The sequence below is a fragment of the Scyliorhinus torazame genome, chromosome 3, assembly GCF_047496885.1.
Source record: "Scyliorhinus torazame isolate Kashiwa2021f chromosome 3, sScyTor2.1, whole genome shotgun sequence".
NCBI classification, from domain to species: Eukaryota; Metazoa; Chordata; class Chondrichthyes; order Carcharhiniformes; family Scyliorhinidae; genus Scyliorhinus; species Scyliorhinus torazame.
In genome coordinates, this window is record NC_092709.1 from 137,050,510 (window position 1) to 137,073,024 (window position 22,515).

The 22,515-nt window shown below is 42.1% G+C and overlaps 1 protein-coding gene across 1 annotated transcript in view; it reads left to right on the forward strand.

The window, feature by feature from the left end:
• cds1 (CDP-diacylglycerol synthase (phosphatidate cytidylyltransferase) 1) overlaps nucleotides 1–22,515 on the forward strand; it is a 165,170-nt gene that overhangs the window by 67,714 nt on the left and 74,941 nt on the right. The window contains exons 2-4 of the mRNA XM_072496250.1: nucleotides 7,276–7,418; nucleotides 19,358–19,454; nucleotides 21,304–21,401. Coding sequence (XP_072352351.1) covers nucleotides 7,276–7,418; nucleotides 19,358–19,454; nucleotides 21,304–21,401 — 338 coding nt within the window. The remainder of the gene's footprint in view (nucleotides 1–7,275; nucleotides 7,419–19,357; nucleotides 19,455–21,303; nucleotides 21,402–22,515) is intronic.

Here is a 22,515-nt window from a genome sequence, read left to right on the forward strand (position 1 = left end):
ACAGTTTTGGTCTCCTTATTTGGCACTGGAGAGGGTGCAGTGGAGATTCACTAGGTTGATTCCGGAGATGAGAGGATTAGTTTATGAGGAGAGACTGAGTAGACTGGGCTATACTCATTGGAATTTAGAAGATTGAAGGGAGATCTTATAGAACATATAAAATTATGAAGGGAATAGATAGGATAGAAGCAGGGAGGTTGTTTCCACTAGCGGGTGCAACTAGAACTAGGGGCATAGCCTCAAAATAAGGGGGAGCAGATTTAGGACTGAGTTGAGGAAGAACTTCTTCACCCAAAGGATTGTGAATCTGTGGAATTCCCTGCCCAGTGAAGCAGTTGAGGCTACCTTGTTGAATTTTCTTTAAGGCAAAGATAGATAGATTTTTGAACAGTAAAGGAATGAAGGGTTATGGTGAGCCGGTGGATAAGTGGAGCTGAGTCCACAAAAAGATCAGCCATGATCTTATTAAATGGCAGAGCAGGCTCAAGGGGCCAGATGGCTTACTCCTGCTCCTAGTTTTTATGTTCTTATGATCACCTTCCTTCACAGTGGGGCAGTGCTTCTGAGGAGTGCCAACACCTGCTGGACCCCAGAATAAGCTTGGCCATGCTCATCCCCTTGATGAGTGTAACCAAGCTCATTCAGGGGCCCTCGGGAATTAGGGTGTTGTTAGACTCCGAAAAGTGGACAAGGATCAAGCGTTGTATTCGGTTCAGATGATTTATTAAAGATTGTAAAATGGCCAGGAGAGGTCTGCCTTAACCCTCACATAACAGGTCAGACAGAACTCATTTCGGCTTACAGATGTGAGGGCACAACTTAGATACATTTTTAGACAGTCTTATCACTCCTCTTTGCTCCTCCCACTATTCCGTAGCCTTGCACTTCCCTAACAAGTAATGTTTATTCAAGACCCTTAAAATCTCCATGGTGACGCTATTATCCTTCGTCTCCCGTGACCTTTAGAATTGGTAATAGGTCCTGCTTCTAGATATTTGCCAGCCGGAGACTCCTTCATCCTATAGGTGAGGAATTTCTGGCTTCCAATTCCTCTCCTCCGGTAACAGCTAATGCCAGCAGCTTGGATTCTTACGAAAACAAAGAGTCCGCCTCGCTCTTATCTGAGGCCCCAACTAATTTCTTACTGTGAACCTAAAAGCTGCCATGAACCATTTTACTTATAATACAAAGGATATAATATGATCATCACTCCCAATTCACAGAATATTTTATAATGCTTGGTGTATTAGATTATAATACAAATTATACTTAAGATTACACAAGGGGTGTCCTTAATACAAGTGTGTATCCATGATTACCATTTATAAAGGTTATACAGAGTGAATTCATAACATAAATGTATGGCATTAATCACAGTTTATATTAAGGCCTTCTACACTACTGCTGACATAGGTTTAGTTAATACATAGTGTCAAATAATAACGATAGCTGAAATTTGTGTCATTACAAGTTACCCATATACTGTTACAGAGTCCAATAGAATCAAAAGTAATTACTCCTTTGTACCACTTAGGTGTAGGTCTCTGATATCACAAGTCCTCACTAATTACTGTTTCAGCTGATCGCAAAAGCGGACAGTCCAGTTGCCTTGACGGATTAACACTCCTGTGATAATTGTCTGTCCTTTGTTCACATAGTCTCAGGCCTTGTCTCAGGCCTTGAATCAATGGGCATCATAAGCAGCCTTTTGATTTAATGAAAATCTCATTCGGCTAGGCCATTCAGATAACACTTATCCCGCAAACGTTGGGTGGGATTCTCCGCCTGCGGGATGCTCCGCTTTTCGGGGGTTTCCCGGCAGCGTGGGGCTACCCCACATTGACCGGCCGGCGTAACGGAGTATCCGCCGGCGTGGTGAGGCAGAAATGTGGCACGGCGGGGTGGAGCATCCTGCCCACTGTCTCTAGTGGAGATCCTTGTCTGTTGCCTCTTGAGCTATCTCCATTGGCCAACCGGACAGATGTTGCTGAGGCAAAAATTAATGAAGTTTCTGTCAGAAAACCATAAATTATTTCTAAAGGTAAACAGAACAACAACTGTTCATGAGCAGTAATGTCAAATGGCCATGAGCTACTCCTGAGCGTGAACATAGCAGATAAGAGGGGCCAGCCTCCTTAGGTTATGTTTGCTGTGCATGTTTTGTCCAAAATGAAGTAACACAATCTGTTCTGTTCTGACCAGTGCAAAATGGAGGAAAATCCAAATCCTTCAGTATGCAGAGGGGCAGCCTGGGTGGGATTCCAGATGGCCAGAGGCCTTCTGAGCATTCAAAGAATACAAACAGCTCTCTGCAGGGTGAGCCGGAAGCCTGTAAGAAGCACCAAAGAGGTGGGCGTTTAAAAGACATATACTGCTGCAATGACAGTCTGAGCCAGGACACCCCGATCCTGGGGGGTGTGCGTAAGTGGGAGGAGAAGAGAAACCATACGAGTCCATGGACTCCGCACTAAGTCGCTCCCCGGTGCTGGCCCGGGCAGCCACACCCAGCAAGCCTGACAGTTTTCAATGGTTTTTCAGTGTTTTTTAGCCTCCCGCTCCCCCTCCACACCCAGTCCCTGTTTGTGAATACTTGTAATTTGTACCTGCGTGACTTCCACCTGAGAGGGGCAGAGCATCGCAGAAGGAGTGAGCATACTGGGTCCAACCGGGTAAGTACACTTAAATGAGAGGCGGGAAGAGTTGGAATTCGCATTGGGCTCTGAGGAAAGGAAATGTATTGGGTTGATGCAGGCGGTAAATTTCCTGGCCCTGATGGTTTCTCCATTGAGTTGTATAAGAGGTTTGCACAATAGTTAGTCCCTCTAATTTTAGACATATTTAACGACTACTTGTCCCGGGGTTCGTTGCCCATTACACTTACGCAGGCCTCTATTACCCTGATCCTTAAGAAAGATAATGAACCTACAGAATGTTGATCGGGCCGACCTATTTCGCTTTTAAATGTGGAAGCTAAGTTGCTTGCAAAGGTGCTGGCACAGCAGTTGGAGACCTGCCTTCCAGAGGTGATTTGTTGGCCAAAAGACGCTGGTTGTTCTCTTCCCTTCTTCAATGCCAGATGTTTCCCTGGATGCTGAAAAAGCATTTTATAGGGTGGAGTTGGGATATCTTTTTGAGATTCTCGAGAGGTTTGGATTTGGACAAATGTTTATATCCCAGATTCGTCTATTGTACAGGATCCCTAATGCTGTGATGTTGGGTTATTTATCGTTGAATAGGGGCACGAGGCAGGGATGTCCATTGCCTCCGCTTCAGTACTTGGATCCTCCAGTTAGTGGAGGGGGATAAATCGGGGAGGGGTGGAACATAGGGTGTCATTGTATGTGGATGACCTTCTTTATATTATGGAACCAGTATTCACTATGGATGATATAATGAAGCTGCTTGGGAACTTTTGCTCCTTCTCTGGGAATAAGTTGAATTGGGAAAGTCAAATACTTTCCGGTTAACCTCCCGAGGTAGGGAGCCCATCTGGGATGTTGCCGTTTCTCTTTGACAGTTCTAGCTTTCGTTATCTGGGAATCCAAGTGGCCCACGATTGGGCCTCGTTCCATAAATTAAACTATACTAGTCTGGTTAATGGGGTTAAGTCTGAGTTACAGAAGTGGGATAACTTCCCTCTGTCCCTGGCAGGCAGAGTCTAAGATGAATGTGTGCCTGAGATTTTGATTTATTTTTCAATGTCTCCCCATTATTCTCCCCAAGTCCTTCTTTGTCAAGATTAATAAATTAGTGCCTTCTTTTATTTGGGTGTGTAAGATCCAAGGATGGATAGGGCGTTTGTCCAGAGAGATAGGAGATTTGGCTTTACCCAATTTATTTATTATTTGGCAGCCAAAAGGTACCTGAGGAAGGAGCTGCGCTCCGAAAGCTAGTGATTCGAAACAAACCTGTTGGACTTTAACCTGATGTTGTAAGACTTCTTACTGTGCTCACCCCAGTCCAACGCCGGCATCTCCACATCACGTACTGGGGATGGTTTAGTGTTTTTATTCATTCATGGGATGTGGGCATCGCTGGCTGGGCCAGCATTTATTGTCCATCCCTGAGGGCATTTAAAAGTCAACTACATTGCTGTGGATATGAAGTCCCATGTAGGCCAGACCAACTAAGGACGACAGATTTAGATGGGTTTTTATGACAATTGACAGACAATTGACAATGGGTTCATGTTCATCTTTAGACTTTTAATTCCAGATTTTTATTGAATTCAAATTTCACCATCTGTCATGGCGGGATTCGAACCAAGGTTCGCAGAGCATGACTCTGGGTCTCTGGATTACTAGTCCAGCGATAATATTACTACACCACTGCCTCCCCGAAATGACCCGGGATTAAATGGGGGCAAGTGGAGGTGAGTTTCTGTAAGGGTTCTAAGTCTTGGTGCATTAGTAAACAGCATCGTAGTCATTCTCTCCAACAAGGTTTTCCTCCGGTGGTGGTGTCCACTCTGAGAATCTAAAAGCAGTTCAGACAGCATTTTAAACTTAGTTCCATGTCTATGTTGACCCCGTAATAATCACCTCTTTTTACCAGTGTGTTTGGAGTCTATCTTTAGGTCATGGGAGGGGAAGGGTTTGGAGAGGTTTGGGGACTTATTTGTGGAGGGAAGGTTTGCCAGCTTTAAGGAACTGTCGAAGAAATTTCAACTCCCTGGTTCCAAACAGATTCGCGATTTTCCACGTAAGGCTTTCTCTCTTTCCCCTTGGCACCACCCTCCTTCCTATTGAAGATGCTTTTGTCTTTAGTCGGAGAATTCCAGTTTTTCGATAGCTGGGTGGGATTCTCCATTGCCCGATGCCGAAATCGTATTCGGTGATAGGGTGTAGAATCCCCGTTTGTAATAAGAATCGGGGCCAGTGCCGTTTTCGGATACGCCACCCCCTCCAAATCGGCGTCATCGAGGCGCACACTGTTGCGATGGCGTCAGCGCGTCGCTTTGAGGCCCTCCCCGATGCTCCGCTCCCGATGGGCCGAGTTCCTGACCGTGCGGGTCGTGTGTGGTCTGAGTTTTCGTAAACCCGGTATGCCGGCTGTGGACTGTGCCTAGTGCTGCCACAGTCAGACGGGAGCTGTGCTGCTGGCAGGGGGTGTTCGACAAGGAGTGGGGGGGGGGTGGCGAGGGGGTGTCCAGGGGGACACTATTTGACCGCCCTATGTGCGTGGCCGGCACCATGTTGTACGACGCAACTGCTGCAGGTCGTCGCCGTGTGCATACGCGGCCACGGACCCGGCACTTCTTTGGCCGTTAATGTTGGGCATGCCGGGAGTTTCACGTGGCGCGGCTGCTAGCCCCCCACCGGACGGAGCATCGATGTGGTGGCGGCGCCGTCGTTTTCATTGTAAAACTAGACACTTTCTCCAGATATAGCCTCAAAATCAGAGAATCCTGCCCTGTATCTCTACAATGTTTTCCTTTCCAATATTGTCCCCACTCTTCGGAATTTTACATTAGAATTCATGAGCTTTTCAATTTCTTGCCCAGTATTCTGTGTAAATTGGGCTATATTTCTACAATAATTCCTCTGGTCTTCAAGTTGGATTTTTATAAACAGAATTAACAACTAAATAATTGAAAGCTTTCAACATGTAGTGTTTCAACATGTAATGTATCATGCGACTGTCCATGTGTTGAGAGATTTTTCTGCTCAGGTGTTCAATTAAATCTACAAGTTGTTTGTTTTCCATATCAGCCAATGGAGCACACCCTTGAGTGAAGCTGAGAATTTGTTAGTGTTTTGATAGTAGCCACAGGAAACTGAAGTTGGAATTTACCAGAGCCCTTTCACAATTGACCTTTTCAGTCATAGAGTAAAACTTGTGTTATCAACTAGGGTCCCAGAACTGAAAAGCTTCCCCATTCTGCAAATCTACTGTGTCACATAGTACCGGAACTGTGGAACATAGGATGGACCATGCATTACAAATTTTTATATCACCCAATATTATTGGCTTGTTCTTGCACATTTCCCTAAATTATCTGTAGATTCCATCTGTCTATTTGTTGACTTGTAATGCATGACACATTATTGTATCGTTTCCTAAATTGTATTAATTCAGCTCTCCTTTACTTTACTTTAATGCTGTATGAGTGCCCCTTCCTTAACTCTTTTGATAGATCATCATTTCTAATCTTCATCTCTTTAAACATGTGCTTTGCTCACAGACTATTATCCATAGAATCCCTACAGTGCAGAAGAAGATGTGCAGATTAGGTGGGGTTACGGTGGTAGGACGAGGGAGTGGGCCTAGGGAGGGTGCTCTTTCAGAGGGTCAGTGCAGATTTGATGATCAGAAAGAAATGCATTTTCAGAAGCTCTTGAAATGTAGTTACTGTGTTGTAATACACTGCGCACAACTAAACTCACCAAACAGCAATATGTTTTAAAAACATTTTTTTTTTTTAAATGTAGAGTACCCAATTCATTTTTTCCAATTAAGGGGCAATTTAGCGTGGCCAATCCACCTAACCTGCACATCTTTGGGTTGTGGGGGTGAGACCCACGCAGACACTGGGAGAATGTGCAAACTCCACACGGACAGTGACCAGAACCGGGATCGAACCTGGGACCTCGGTGCTGTGAGGCAGCAATGCTAACCACTGCGCCACCATGCCGCCCCAAACAGCAATATGTTAATGACTAGACAGTCTGTTTTTGTGATAATTAAGCAGTACATATTGGCCAGGTAATTGGGGATTACTCCATTCTTGTGTAAATAATACTGTACATAGATTCTTTTATATCCACCTGAGTAGGCAAACCGGGCTTGTGATTAATATCTCTTCCAAAAGGCGGTATTTTATACAGTGCAGCACCACCTCAATTCTGTACTAGACAGTCAGCCTTCATTTTTGTGCGCAAGCCTCGGAGTGGATCTTGAACTCTGACCTTGTGACCCCTTTTTAAAAAAATTTTGAGTACCCAATTAATTATTTTTCCAATTAAGGGGCAATTTAGCATGGCCAATCCACCTATGCTGCACATCTTTGGGTCGTGGGGGTGAGACCCATGCAAACACTGGGAGAATGTGCAAACTCCACACGGACAGTGAACCAGAGCCGGGATCGATCCACAGTGCCACCATGCTGCCCCAGACCTTGTGATATCTGAAGCAGAAGTATTGCCAACTGAGTCACGGCTGACACAGTCTCCAAGATTTGAGAAATTTTGAATTGTTCTATATGCCATATTTTAAAAATAAAACTTTTCTTTAAACAATACATTGCCAATTAATTTATTTGGTTTTGCAATCTAGGAGGTTGATGTTGATGATAAAGCTGGGCTGGAAGTTGATGGTGATCTAGATTTGAAATCTGATTCGGATATTCCTGATGTTCCAGCCTCAAATGACAGCACTCCAGAAGTATTCAATAAGGCCCTATCGGGGTTATCGTCAAGGTACTATTTTAATTTGGTGTGTATGAAATGTATTAATATGTATTTAAAACCCTCTTTTGTGGAAAACTACCAAACCTAATTGCCTCCTCTTAACAATGTGGCAGAAGCCAGAAATTCAAAGAGTGAGGAATAGATGATCCCAAAACTATTCCACATGGTGAGTCTGTAATCATCTCCTTTGGATTTGTCACAACTAGGCAATTCCATTTTTTCTCCATTGATACATAGAGCAAGTCACTCCCAATATGTATCTCCTAGTGGCAGAAGTAGTTTGCCTGTCACCCTGTCTGTCCCCCACCACCACCCCATTCCACCTCCAGTTATAGAATTGTTGTGTGATGTAAGGAAGCTAAAAGAGGGAGTATAGGGGGTAGAATGAGAAAAAATGGATTTCATAGTGCAGCCATTTAGCATAATATTCTTTCATCAGCTGTTGCAATGAAAGTCATTTTGGTCGTTGGAATTCTGAAAATTCTAAGCAGAATCCTTTTTCAATCTATTTTGACATCTCTGTATTCTTTAACCTCCATTATTAAAGCTACTTACAAATGTTTGTGGTAAACATTTCTATTATCCCCAGCTGTTCCTAAAGTCAAAGGTCATCCAGAATTTTAATTCTGCCATGTCTTTGAAAGCCCTTCCAAAATCACCTGTTTTGAATCCTGGACAGTAACCAAGAAAAAGCGTGTTGCCTGATGGCCAATTCCTCTCACCTCGGTTTCTCCATCCAATCTTTCTTGATATCAATATGTTAAATTCTTCTTTAAATTTGATCTTCCCCACCCTTGTAAATTGCTGTGGATGTACTTCCTCCCTACAACTGTGTGTAAAATTCTGAGCCTTGTTTTCAAATCCCTCCACAGTTTGGTCTTTCTTTATCTCCACAATCTCCTCCAGTCCGCCAGTCCTCTGATATAGCTGTGCTCCTTTATTTCTGGCCTCTTTTTAAATCCTTTAATTGATTTTAATTGCTGCATTATTGGTGGCCATACTTCAGCTGCATAGGCCCTGTTTTGGAATATCTTCCCTTGATCTCTCCTCCTCTCTATCTTTAAAGGCACTTCTTAGCATCAAGCTTTTGATCATCTGCCCTAATATCACCGAATGTGACTTGGTGTCATACTTTTGTTTTATAATGCCTCTGTGAAGTGATTTGGAATGTCTTATTATGTTGAGGCACTATATATGCTGTGTAGGCAACAACATTAATTTCACAATACCCTACTCTAACTGATTCTTTACTAGACTTGTTACTTCCACTCATAATTGTCAGTCTTTTAAAACTGTAGTTTGGTATTACCTCATTCCTGTTTCCTAATTTAGCCTCTGCGGTAGGTGTCCAGAAATATGGCATTGACTCTTGCCTGTTCATATTAATGTACTCAATTTAAAAAAAGAATAGTAGTTGCAACCTATGTTCCAATAGAAACTGCTTGTAAGCTACTAAGTCTTCTAGAGGCAACCACAAGTTTGGTGAGCGTGGGAAAATAGATTTTTTTTTTCTGGTGCAATTAGAGATCCTCTTCTGAGATTGCAGTCAATTATTGCTGTTCAGACAAAGTTGAGGGGCCCTTGATCAACAAGGCACTGCTATGCTGAGTGCTTAATGCTGATAATGGTGGTGTTTCACAATTTCAATTGAAAGCTCCGCCTGCTGAGAACCTCCATTGCAAATTCAAGGGTGTATGATTTTTACGACCATTTGATCAGGAGATTATGTGCAACATGTACCTTGCATTATAGATTGTGCTTCCGCTGATGAAACTCCTTGCCAATAATGCAGCGTTGGGAAATAAATAACAACTTAATTGTTCAAAGTGGAAGTTCCATTGTTTGCACTGACATCTTTCACCTTAAGCACAAAAGTTTTAACAGGGAAGAACAATGTTGCAACTTCAATTTGTCTTAATGGGTGGCACATTTCACCCATTTAAATCCTAGGACGAGAATTTAAATTCTTAATCCACTGTTAATTGGCCATCCATAAACAACATGGTTGATGTGACAGTTGCTCTAATATGGCAGAGCAAAGGTTCACAGAGTTTATTTAATCAATTCCCTTCCAGACCTACCAGTTGTCTGTGTATCCCTATCAACTTAGAGGTTTAATATTTTATTCCTTTAGACATAGACGTAGAATTTACAGTGCAGAAGGAGGCCATTCGGCCCATCGCTTCTGCACTGGCCCTTGGAAAGAGCACCCCAGTTAAACCCGCACCTCCGCCCCATACCTGCAATCCAACAACCCCACCCAACCCCTTTGGGCACTAAGGGCAATTTAGCATGGCCAATCCACCTAACCTGCATGTCTTTGGACTGTGGGAGGAAACCGGAACTCCTGAAGGAAACCATCGCAGACACTAGGAGAACGTGCAGACTCCGCACAGACAGTGACCCAAGCCGAGAATCGAACCTGGGACCCTGGAGCTGTGAAGCGACAGTGCTGACCACTGTGCTACCGTGCCTTTAATGTCCAAACATTTAATGAAACTTACAAATTATAGTATATATACTAACATAAGCAATATCTTGATGTTGACATGAGATTTTTTAGTTTGAAAATAAGCACGTTTAGAGTAATAGTTTGAGTCCTTGTTTCTCAGTAAATTAGAATCTGAATTTTCGGACAGTATTTTAGGCCCCGGATAGGGGTGAGCACAGGGCTGTGAAAATCCTCTAGGCAGGCTTTGAAGTCCTGCCTGCCTGGCCACAGCCACAGCTGCAGCTGCACACTGCCCCCTTTGTACTCTTGTCCCAGCTGCTGATGGGATTTTTTTAAATAAAAGATTTCAGAAGTTGGAGAGATGGTGCCTCAAGATAGAGGTGCCTTCTCTTCCCTTACCTGAACTAAAGCTTTCTGTCCTTCACTGCTAATGGGGCCTTCTATTTGCATACCTGCTGTCCTTAATTGGTAGGTGAGCCTGTTCTCTGGCCAGTAATTGGTCAATTCAAGGCAAATCATTGTTGGGTGACTGTTTCCCACACATGCATGATTGTTACCCCCAATTCAACCCTGATTTGTCCTCCCCACCCAAAATTCTGCCCTTAATGGCAAACCTTTGTGCACTCCAAAGTTGGATAAACCAAAATTACCTTTTTCCATTGAAATATTATATATTCTTTGTTGCCGAAAGCACAGTTATTCCAATCCCTTACTCCACAAACTCCCATTTGTCCACAGCCCAAAGTTAGCAGTTGAGATCAGTGAGTTGGAACCGTGGAGTTCCTGCTCCTCCAGATACAATAAAACCATCCCCGCTGCAGTGTCACGTTTTTAGGAAACTGGCAGCAGTTGGCAAGTTGGCTGTGTTCCCCAGGAATAAGCCAAGCAAGTGTGGGTGATGGTTTCCTCCTGGACAGTGCATTGCTCCAAGTAGTTTGGAAAGACAGAGCCCTCTGTGGAGGCCTCCAATCTGCCTCAGAAGCTCAGTGTAAGCTGAGGGATCACTGGCGACCAAGTGGCCTTTTCCCTTGGGCAAACTCTGTCACATGACCTTGCATTCGGGGAAAATAGAACAGGCAGAGTAAACATCCATTGGGAAGCATCCTTTTTTTTGCTACGCACATGCAATAGAAAAGCTGAGGGGAAAATAATATTTAAATTTGCCATTAGATAATTTCTCTTGCACAGCTGTAGAGAAGTCTTGTGTACCCTCTCCCATGCTTGAAGCTGAGTTAAGAAATGTTTTAAAATAGAGAGAGCTTTATTTTGCATGTAATTTGTCTTGTACTTAGTTTGGTGTTAGCTGTATTTAATACACCACCCATTATCATTAAAAAGATTTTATATTGATATCACCAGGAAATGCCGGGACAATGATCACCCGTGCTGGGAATTGTAATTTGACTTAGTCAAGCTGCAGTCTCACAACACTGCATTCAAGTTACCCTACATGTTTTTGTGTAATTTCATCAAATCATTGTGAGGCAAGGCCTAATACCAACACTCCTAAGTTCAAGTAGTGCACATTGCTAGTGCTCCTGGGTTCCAATAACAAACTGTGCTAATGGTCTTGAGTTTAGGTAACAATCCTTTATTGGCTCGTGGATCCATAATTAGCTTCCTAACTGCAGCGAGAGGCCTGATAAATTAGGAATTGTGCATGATCGTCCGAGAACTTCTGGCATTTAACTATATTATTTCAATCTGCTTCCATTAGGTTCATCACCAAATACACATATATAAGCTCTTCCAAAGTCATTGCTGGTGTAAAAACATCCAAATAAGTCAGTCACATTCATGCTTCATATGTTGCAACCATCATGACCTAGTTCATTTTGCATGAAATAAGATCAGGAGAAGGCCATTAGCCTCTCGTGCGGATCCGACTGTCATTATTGAGACCATGGTTGAATGTGATCTAACTTCCTATATCTGGCTTTGTTCCCCCATCCTTTAATATGTTTAGGTAACAAAAAACTGTCAATCCCAGATTTAAAATAAGCAATTGATCTAGCAACAATTGCTGTTTGCAAAAGAAGATTCTAGACTTCTACAATCGTTGTATGTAGAAGTGTTTCCTAATGTTGTAATATTAGGCTGTTCGGAACTTGAGGGTTAGTGTGGGACGGGGAAAAAAAAATTAACGCCTGCATTTTGATGTGAACAGAGTCATAGGAGTGTAGTAGTTAGTCTGGTAAATGTCAGCACCTAGTAAGAACTGCATCCTGTATATACACATATAGTTATGTGTTGGTTGAACCATACAAGCCTCTAAACCTCTTCATGAGACAACATGTAACCTTACAACAAACGTCACTTCTGAAGAGTCTGCTGGCTCTAATTTTTAATTATGCTCTCCAGTTCTAGACTGCCCAACAGGCAGTAATTCTACATAGAACTCCCTCCAAGGCCAATATATCCTTCTTGAGGTGGTCATGGAAGGGGTAAATGTTTCTTCTCTAATTGTAGTGAAGATTATTCTCACTCCAGGTGCTAACCTATTGCCCTTATGATGGCCACAGTTGAATCTGCTTCCAGACAGTATCTTCAGCTCCTAAATACTTGCTTGTTTTTTTTTTTAAAAAAAATGTTTTTCTTCATGTCACCTTTGGTTCGTCACCCTAAACCTGTGTTCTCTGTTTCTGCCAATAGGATTGATTACTTTTCATCTGCTCTGTTTAAACCCTTCATGGTTTTGAACAGTTTTATTAAATCTTATTATATTACCTTGTGTAATATATGTTACTCATTTGCTTCTTACCAAGATGATCCTTTACTCGATGTTCATTAACACTCAAAGTCTTCCAATTTAAGCAAATTATTTATTGAGTAACGTTAACAAATAAACTGTGAGTTTGTTCCCTCTTCAACAACTAAACTAGAGATTAAATAAACAAGATATCTCTCTCTACCTCTGGTTACTAGTCACTGCACACATGAAGAGGCAGGAACTTGGTTTGAGTCTGTCTTTTCTACCCATCTCTAGTTCTTTTATACCCATCACTAGTGCTGCCAATCTAGTGATTACTTAGCTGTTACTTCTGTACATTAACCCCTTATATACATACAGATATGCAGATCACTACAAATCTTATCTCCACCTTTTCTCAAGCTTCTGCAATCTGTCCACATGAGCCCTTCTTGTAAATCTTTTCTGCAAAAGTCTTCACATCCTTCCTAATGTGTGGTGTCTATAATTGGACATACTACTCTAGTTAGGGCTAAACCAGTGTTTTATAAAGGCTCATCAAAACATCCTTGTTTTTATTCTCCATGTCTCTATTTCTAAAACTCCAGATTCCATATATCTTTTTAACCATTTTCTCGATCTGCCCTGTCACCTTCAATAATTTGTGTGCATATAACTCTGTTTCTGCACCCTTTTTAGAGTTGTACCCTTTATTTTATATTGTCTTCATTCTTCCAACCACAATATACCTCTTTGCACTACTGTGCATTAAGTTTGATGTACTCTTTGTCCACCCATTCCACTAGTCTGTATTTGCCCTGTTGTAGTCTACCACTATCCTCCTCAATGATCCCAACATATTGAAATTTTGTCATCTGCGAATTTTGAAAGTCCGAACATTAACATATAGTTTCAGGAAAAGCAGCAGTCCTAGTAATATTCCCTGTGGAAATCCACAACATACCTTCCCACACTCTTGAGAAACAACTGTTCATCACTAATGTGTGTTTCCTGTTCTTTACCCAATTTTGTATTAGTGTTGCCACTGCCATTTTCATACCATGGGTGTCAAATTTGTTGATAACTTTATGATGTGGCACTTAAAACCTTTTGGAAATCCACATTGACCACATTATCTTCATCAGCCTTTTCTGTTCCCTCATCAAGAAACTAAAGTCAAGTTAATTGATCATTGGTTGCTTTTAACAAATCAATGCTGGTTTTCCTTAATTCACATATTTCCAATTGACTGAATTTTGTTCCAGATTATGATTTCTAAAAGCTTTCCCACACTGCCATTACATTGACTGACCTGTAGTTGCAGGATTTATCTTTCTTTTTAAATTTAGAGTGCCCAATTCATTTTTTCCAATTAAGGGGCAATTCAGCGTCGTCAATCCATCTACCCTACCCATCTTTTGAGTTATGGGGGCGAAACCCACGCAAACACGGGACAGTGACCCAGAGCCGGGATCGAACCTGGGACCTCGGCACGTGAGACAGCAGTGCTAGCCACTGTGCCACCGTGCTGCCCTGTGTAGCCACATAAAATGGCTGATTCCCGGTTAAATTGGTCAAACCCCGATCCAAAATGGCGAACGGCAGAGGCTGATGGGAAAATCAGCCAACAGGACTCAAACGGACGGCTGCAGGTAAAACAGTGTATTCGCCTCTGGGGGAATCCAGACAGATCGATACCTGCAGCCATTAACATCACAACAACCCAGCCATCTGCATCGTAAGCAGCTATCCCCAGGAACAATCGCTACACATTAGCAACATAAAGCTACTCCAGACCTCTCGTCGTCCGGAGAGGCTGACACAAAGAAAGGTGGGCGACCACCCCCCGATCAAGGAATCTCCCCATTATTGGAGCACATCGAACCAAGTGATTGGGACCAAGTCCAATCACTTGGAACCAGGGTCAAGGTCCGCCCCGAGAGGCGGGAAGCCCCTGGGGACTATAAGAATAAGGGCCAAATTCAGCTCGACCCTTCTCTTCCTGCTCGGAACCTTCGATAAAGAAAACCGTAAGTTTGACTCCAGCGATCGCTACCCGATAGACACTCCTAACCATCGACCTATATCAGCCTTTGAATCCCGCGGGCTCAGGACCAATTCGAAAGACTATTCGTTTCCCTGACCTGGTGGGCCATTCCTAAAGTTAAGTACTGGCCTGTTAGTTGTAGATGTTAGTCTATAAGTAGCATTATTGTATAAGTATTAATTGCTGTATATAATAAATGACCGTTGATTTAATTCTTACTAAGCGGTGTGTTGCATTATTAATCATTACCTGGACTTGAACCACGTGGTATCAGAAAGATACCTGGCGACTCGTGAGCAAAGGTGACAGAATTAGAGGTAATAAACTAAGGCTAAAAAGAGCAACACCTGCAGGATTTATTCTTACATCCTTTTTGAACAAGATCTCTCACCCATGTCTTTATCAGAAAGAAAAGTCTTGGCCTGTTCAGACCTTCCGGATAAATATAACATCCATTTCTGGTTAAAAATAAGACTCACATTTTGTAACAAACCAATTTGTATTGACACAGCACTTGCCCATCTTCCCAAATATTCCAAAGTGGTTCGCAAGAATGCTACAAAACAAAATTTGACACTGAGCCACGCAACAAAACATTAGGATGGAGTACCAAAATTCAGGTCAATGAGGCTATTTAATATAAAAAGTGAAAGCTGATTGAATTTTAGGGTTTACTATAGGAGGTATAGAAATGCATAGAATAGCCACATAGTCCTGATGAGCAGTTATGAAACACAAGGTGCTGGATTCTCCGCACCCTGGCACGAAATCGTGACCGGCGCCAGGGCGGAGAATCCATTTCCCTGCATGGAATCGCGATCGGCGCCGGTTCCCCGATTCTCCAGGCCCCGAAAAGCAACGTACCCAGGAAGTATGCCGCGCCGCATATCTCTTACCTGCGGCCATTGCTGGAGGCCCGCCCCGCCATTCTCCACCCCCGAACAGCCGAAGTACCGACGGCGTGGATCTAATATGGTCCTGCCGGTCGGGATACTAGCCTGGCGGCTGCGGACTGAGTCTGCGGCCGCCCTGGTCGGGGGCGGGCCGATCGGAGGGCAAGGGAGGGGGGCCTTGTACGCGGCTGGGCGATCAAGGCCAGGTGTGCTGCTGATCGGGGGCACTACGTGGCGTGGCGCTGGGTCCCATATCTGCAGCAAAAGCTGCTAGTTTTACGCTGGTTCACTGCTAGCCCCCTGCAGGGCTAAGAATATGTGACTCTTTCACGCCAGTTTTTCTCACGTGAAAGTCCACAGTTTTTACGACGGCGTGGGGACATAGTCTCAAAATCAGTGAATCCAGCCCAAGATTTCAGTTAACAGTACTGTGTGCAGTATTAGGCTCTACAGTGTAGGAGTGCACACATTCACCAGGTATAACAAAATACAGATCATAGATCCTTCTCATTAGAACAATGGCCTTTAAGGGATGATGGCTGTTTTAAATTATGAGACAATGGAACAGAGTAGACAGAAGCAGATGGTTTACAGTAGCCCTCACTACTATATTAAATATAGCAGATATTAAAAAAACCTGAGTTGAGAGTCTGTGGGATTCACTTCAGGACTGGTGATTGAGACAGAAACTGCCAGAATTCAAAATTTAATTAGATATATGGGTGAAGTAAAAGGTCTTGAAAGGATATGGGAACATGTTAAGTAAATTAATGAAAACTAGGATAAATACTGATCTGAAGTTGTTGTCTGGGTTATCGGTTTATGTTGTAACGTCTATGTATCTTTGATCCAGTTGCTGAAAATCTAGCTGATACTGAAAGAATGCATACTTTGCTGTTTCGTTATCCCAAGGAATTTTCTCAAATAAAAACAGAAAATGCTCGAAACAGTAGGTTAAGTAGCAAATGTGGAGAAGTTAAGAAATTCGCCATGACAGCCTGGTATGGCAACTGCTCAGGCCAAGAACGTAAGAAACTACAGAGTGTTGTGAACATCCCCCAGTCCGACACACAAACCCGCCTCCCATCCATTGACTCTGCCTCCTGCTGCCTTGGGAAAGCGGGAGCATAATCAAAGACCCCTCCCACCTGGTTTATTCACTCTTCCAACTTCTTCCATTGGGCAGGAGATAGAAAAGTCTGAGAACACACACTAACAGATTCCTCTTATGGACTGATCTGATCTCTCCACACATCTTCTCTACACTCCTGTTTGCTTCACCTGATGCCTGTGCCTATGTATTTATATTGTGTATTTTATACGGGCACGGTAGCACAATGTGAGGGGGCACAGCAGCACAGTGGTTAGCACAGTTGCTTCACAGCTCCAGGGTCCCGGGTTCGATTCCCGGCTTGGGTCACTGTCTGTGCGGAGTTGCACTTTCTCCCAGTGTCTGCGTGGGTTTCCTCTGGGTGCTCAGGTTTCCTCCCACAGACCAAAAATGTGCAGGTTAGGTGGATTGGCCATGCTAAATTGCCCTTGGTGTCCAAAATGGTTGGGTTGGGTGGGGTTACTGGGTTACGGGGATAGGGTGGGGGTGTGCGCTTAGATAGGGTGCTCTTTCCAAGAGCCGGTGCAGACTCGATGGGCCGAAGGCCACCTTCTGCACTGTTAATTCTATCTTTACCCAATGTATTTTCTTTTCATGTATGGAATGAGCTGTCTGAACTGTACGCAGAATAATACTTTTCACTGTACCTCGGTATATGTGACAATGAACAAATCCAGAATCCAATCCAATATTTCAAGCTGATGACCTTTTGTCAAAACTGTAAAAGTTAAAGATGTATTAAGTTTTAACTAAGTACAGAGCTGGTTGAGATAGGGAAGCTCAAAACGGAAGGTCTGTTTATAGAGTGAGAGACAGGAAAGATTAAATCACTAAAATGATAATGATGCAGGACAAAACAAAATAGTAATGAGACAGGTTAAAAAAACAAGATGAATGTAGAGGAAATGTAAATGGGAATGACTGAATCAACACTAACTGCTGTAATCCACAAAATGGAAGCAAAGGTTATGATATGAATTGTTGAATTCAGTGTTGAGCCCTGAAGACTATAAAGTACTAATGACGCACTGTTCCTCCAGCTTGTGTTGACTTCATTGCACAGATGACAAAAGGTACATGTGGGAGTGGGGTGGAGAATTAAAATTACAGGTCAGGGTCACTTTTCCAGATTGAAGAGGTCCAATGTGGTGGAGATCAAATTATGAGGAGTGAATCAGTCCATTAAATTGAAGAAAGTTCTCCTGCATAGAGTGTTTGATTGTGGATAGAGGATTCAAAAGGCAGGTCATGAACTTCCTGAGATCACATGAGAATGTGTCACGGGAAAGGGACGGGTGTGTTAATGATTGAGAAGTGGACTAGGCTGTTGCTGGGGGAACTCAATGGGAAGCCCTCGTGGGCAGCACAGTGGTTAGCAATGCTGCCTCTCAGCGCCAGGGACCCGGGTTCAATTCTGGCCTTGCCTGACTATGTGTAGAGTTTGCACTTTCTCCCCGTGTCCACATGGGTTTTCTTTGGATGCTCTGGTTTCCTCCCACAGCCCAAAGATGTGCAGTTAGGTGGTTTTGCCATGCTAAGTTGCCCCTTGGTGTCCAAGGATGTGTAGGTTAGCTGGGGTTACAGAGATGGGAGAGGGGAGTGGGACTAGGTAGAGTGTTCTTTCAGACGATTGGTGCAAACTCGATGGGCTAAATGGCCTCCTTCTGCACTGTAGGGATTCTGGTTCTATAGAAGTAGAGCAAGAGATCGTCAAAACTGATGAATGGTCATAGACCTGAAACATGCTGAGTTTTTCCAGCATCTGCAGTATTTGGCTTTTGTCTTTCCTTTCCTTCCGTGATTTTGCTGTCTCCATTTATGGAGATAGCCATTGACCAGTGTCTTCTGTAAAGCCCATGACTCCCACAGTTACCTTAACTGCACTTTCTCCCACCCCACTTTTTTCTAAGGACCCTATTTCATTCTCCCAGTTTCTTTGGTTCTCTGTCACATCTGTTCTGATGATGCCACATTCCCTTGCATCATTGTTGGTGGGCCCATTGATTATTTTCTGCAGTTCTTTCATCTTTTGCATTCCCTCCCAGATAATAGTGTTTCCCTTATTTGCCCTCCTACCAGTCTCTACCCTGTGCCATTTCCCACCTCCAATGTAATACCACACCAAACACATTTTTTCTTCTCCTTCATCACTCTTCAATCTAACGCCCTTCCCACAGGGCTTTGCCATGCAAGCGCAAGGATCCAAGTGAAAAAGTGATTCAGTTGTATTTGCAATTTAGTATATTGTATTCACTGTGGACACCTGTACATTGGAGAGACTAAACACAGATGGGATGAACATTTTGCTACAATTGGAGTTTAACCGAGAGCTTCCAAATCCGGAATCATTTTAATTCTCTGCACCACTCCCAGACTTAGATCTTTGCCCGCGGCTTCCTGTTGCAATGAAGTTTACAAGCCTTTGGAACAGCACCTTGTCTTCTGACTTGGCACTTCAAATCCTATGTTTTTACTTATTTTGAGATTGTATTGGAGATTATTTAAAATTTTCTTTCAGATTTTTGTTGCAAATTCAAAGCCCCCATTTTCATTTTGTTTATTTTGCGATACTAATGATTACTTGGTATAGCTGAAATAGTTAACGGTTTAGGTAAGGTTTACAGATTTTGTACAGAGGGTTTACTGTAAAGTGGGAACTTCTAAGAACATTGAATTTATTTTTTGCCTGTGTTTAAACTTGGATTTTTCAATTCACTTTGTGAAAAATGTCATTTTAATCATGCTTTGTTTTGCAGATGGAAGAACTGGTGGATTCGTGGGATCTTGTCACTCGCTATGATTTCATTTTTTTTTCTAATCATTTACCTGGGACCCATTGTACTCATGTTTGTGGTTAGTACACTAATTTAGTGGAAAAAGTTTATTTTTCCAACTTAATAAAAATGAATTTATTAAAAAATTTCACTTGCAGCAAGGCATTAATCCCCTGCAATACAGGCCTAAATTTGAATTGCAGTTTTGATGATTGTTAAAGCTCACTGCTATCAGTAGATTAATTTTGCAGTTCTCAGCCAGATGAATAGAGCATAAGTTATATAGAAACAATTTTACCAAAACAGGATGAACCAAAATAAATTGTCTCTGGTGATACTTGCTTGAAAGGCTTTATGTGACAATTGGGATTGAATTAGATGTTGAGCATTGTGATGGGGAAAAAAGAAATGCAAATAATTGGCGATTTAAAATTTAAAAAAATAATTTAAATGTTTTTTTTCTGGAAATTTTACTTTTAATTGAATACCAGTTCCAAATTTTCAGGAACAGTGCTTATATTTATCTGTTATCCTTCATCTTGTTGATTTTAATGTTCCACTGTTACTCCCATGACACTTTTCATCCACCTTTAGGGGTGGGGTGATTCAGTTATGTTTGCAATTTAGTATATTGTATTCACTGTAGTTATTCCCCAGTTTTATCTCAAAGCTCCAAATATTATTTCCATCTTTTTATGACCCATCTATTGTAGTTGGTTCTCCTAACTATTCTTCACCTGGATACCTGGAATGGGCAAGATGTCTTATGAGAAAACATTGGACAGAATGGGCATCTCTGGCATTTTAATGTGACAGTTCTTATTCAGAACCAAGCTGCTGTACTACCATCTTCTCAATCCTCTTTCTCTCATTTCCTTGATTCTCACTTATAACATCAAATGCATTTAAGTTTATGTCTTTGTCTTTATCGAGATCGTCACTGTACTTATCTCCCCCATTCTTCCTGATTTTGATCTCCTCCTGCATCTTTCTGACTTTTATCACCGGCTGCATCTTCCTCGTTCCTTTGCCTCATGGTGGTGGCATTATCAGTGACTTTGGCTCCATTCTCTGGAGCTTGCTCACTAGCCTCTTTACCTTTTCAGCACTTGCTCTATTGGGAACATTTATAATCCACTGCTTCCAGTTCTCCCATCATAGCTTGGCATTCTTGTATTTTAAATTTTCCCTCTAAATGTTTTTCTGTGTTTTTGACTGTCATGTCTTAATGTCCTTGGAGATCATCATTGGTTAAAGATAGCATGATGGAAAAATAGTGTCCATGTGCCAACTTTCTGTTTATGTTCCTAAAACCTTGGTCTACAATTCTACCACTGAGAAAGAAGAAGCCACTTTTAACTGTGGTGGATGTGGTTTTAGAGGATGGTCACTGGTGCAGAGAAATTGATTTCCCATGACTTGCACCAAATAATTGCAAGTAAGAAAATATTCCATATGTGAGGCATTTAATTTGGCTGTACGTAGCAAGATGTTATTTATTAGTGCAAGCCTGCAACCTGAAGGTGACAGCCTGATAAAGTCTATTTGTGTAATAACTTTGTGATATGGAACTTTCTGGATCATTATGTTGACTTTGCCTGTCGTATCCCAAATTCCCTGCTCCTCTGGGCTTTGTTGCAACGCAATATGGTGTTGCTTCCAAATAGAGTAGTTTCTTTGGTATATAGTTTGTTTGATGATGATGCAAATTCAGCACCAAACTGACAGCACAATAGCAGCAGCAGGCAAGTGTTTCTAATGTCAATTGGTCAATCATTGCCCTGCCCAGTTGAAGGTTAAGATTTTCCGATTTGAAAGTGGGGATTTGATGCCTGTTTTGTGTTGCAAATTTCTTTTTGGAACAGCAGAGACTGGTTGTTTTGGAATCTATTTTAGGTTGTAAACTAATTTCTTATATTCTCTTTTAGGTTCTCTATGTTCAAATCAAGTGTTTTCATGAGATCATCACTATCGGCTACAGAGTGTATCATTCTTATGAACTGCCTTGGTTCAGAACCTTGAGCTGGTGAGTGTGGTTGAACAAATGAAGTGCTTTTTAAAAAAATTAATTGGGGAGGCGCAGGAGACCGACAATGGGGAAACATCTTCATTAGGCATTCTGTGTAAACTATAAGAAGAAAGCATATCTTAATTGATTCTATGGAAGCCATGAACATAGCATCCAAATGAAAATATCATTACAGATGACAATACATTTTGTGTCACAGCAGCTGCTGTTGAATTGGGATAAATCCTCAGTCTGTCCATAACAGAAGGTTAAATTAGAAAGAAATAGTAATAATCCCTGTAACCAGCCGTCATTTTTTAAATGGTCCAGTCTGTATTCTCATCCTTCAAGTTTTCTTTTCAAGGTTTGGAACCTTGATTGATGAATCTTTAGAACATGCATAGAAAAATAATCATGTCTTTATTAAGGTGTGCATAAAAATAACATTTGGGTTCATGCATAATATTTATAAACCAATCACATGTTTCTCAGGTAGCTAGCTATCAACAAACCATGAGAAGGAAAAGTACTGGTACCTGTCACGCCTTGGCTTTTAAGCCTACTCAGAGAAATTCTACATATGGCACAAAACCAAATATAAATATTCCTTTAAGGAAAAGAATGAACAACTGACAAAGTAATAACTGCTATAGAAGGTAGTTATTTTTTTAAAAGGCTATCATTTACTACTGCAGTGATCATGCAGGATGCATTGCATAGGAGTGGACCCACTGCCACTTTTCAATGAGTCTCTCCCTTGGAAACACAAATAGATTTTTTCCTAGATGCAAGGATAATGGTATTCACCTAATATGTTTCTCTGAGAAATATGCATTGATTTCTAATGTCTGAGTTTGAAATATACTTGGCTTCCTATATGAAGGGTAATCAAATTTCTGCTAGAGAATGGATGAAGGTCTTGAGTCTCTTAATAAATCCATTCATACTTTGATTCAGTTAGAGTCATCTTTTGTGCAGCAGAGGGGATGACTGCAACTCCCTTTGAGTTAATCTAAAAAGTCTCCCTAACTCTCCCTGAGTGTTATACAGATCAATGGGGAAAAACAATCTGGAAGGATGTGATTGCACTGGAGGGGGTGCAGAAGAGATTTACCAGGATGTTGCATGGAAT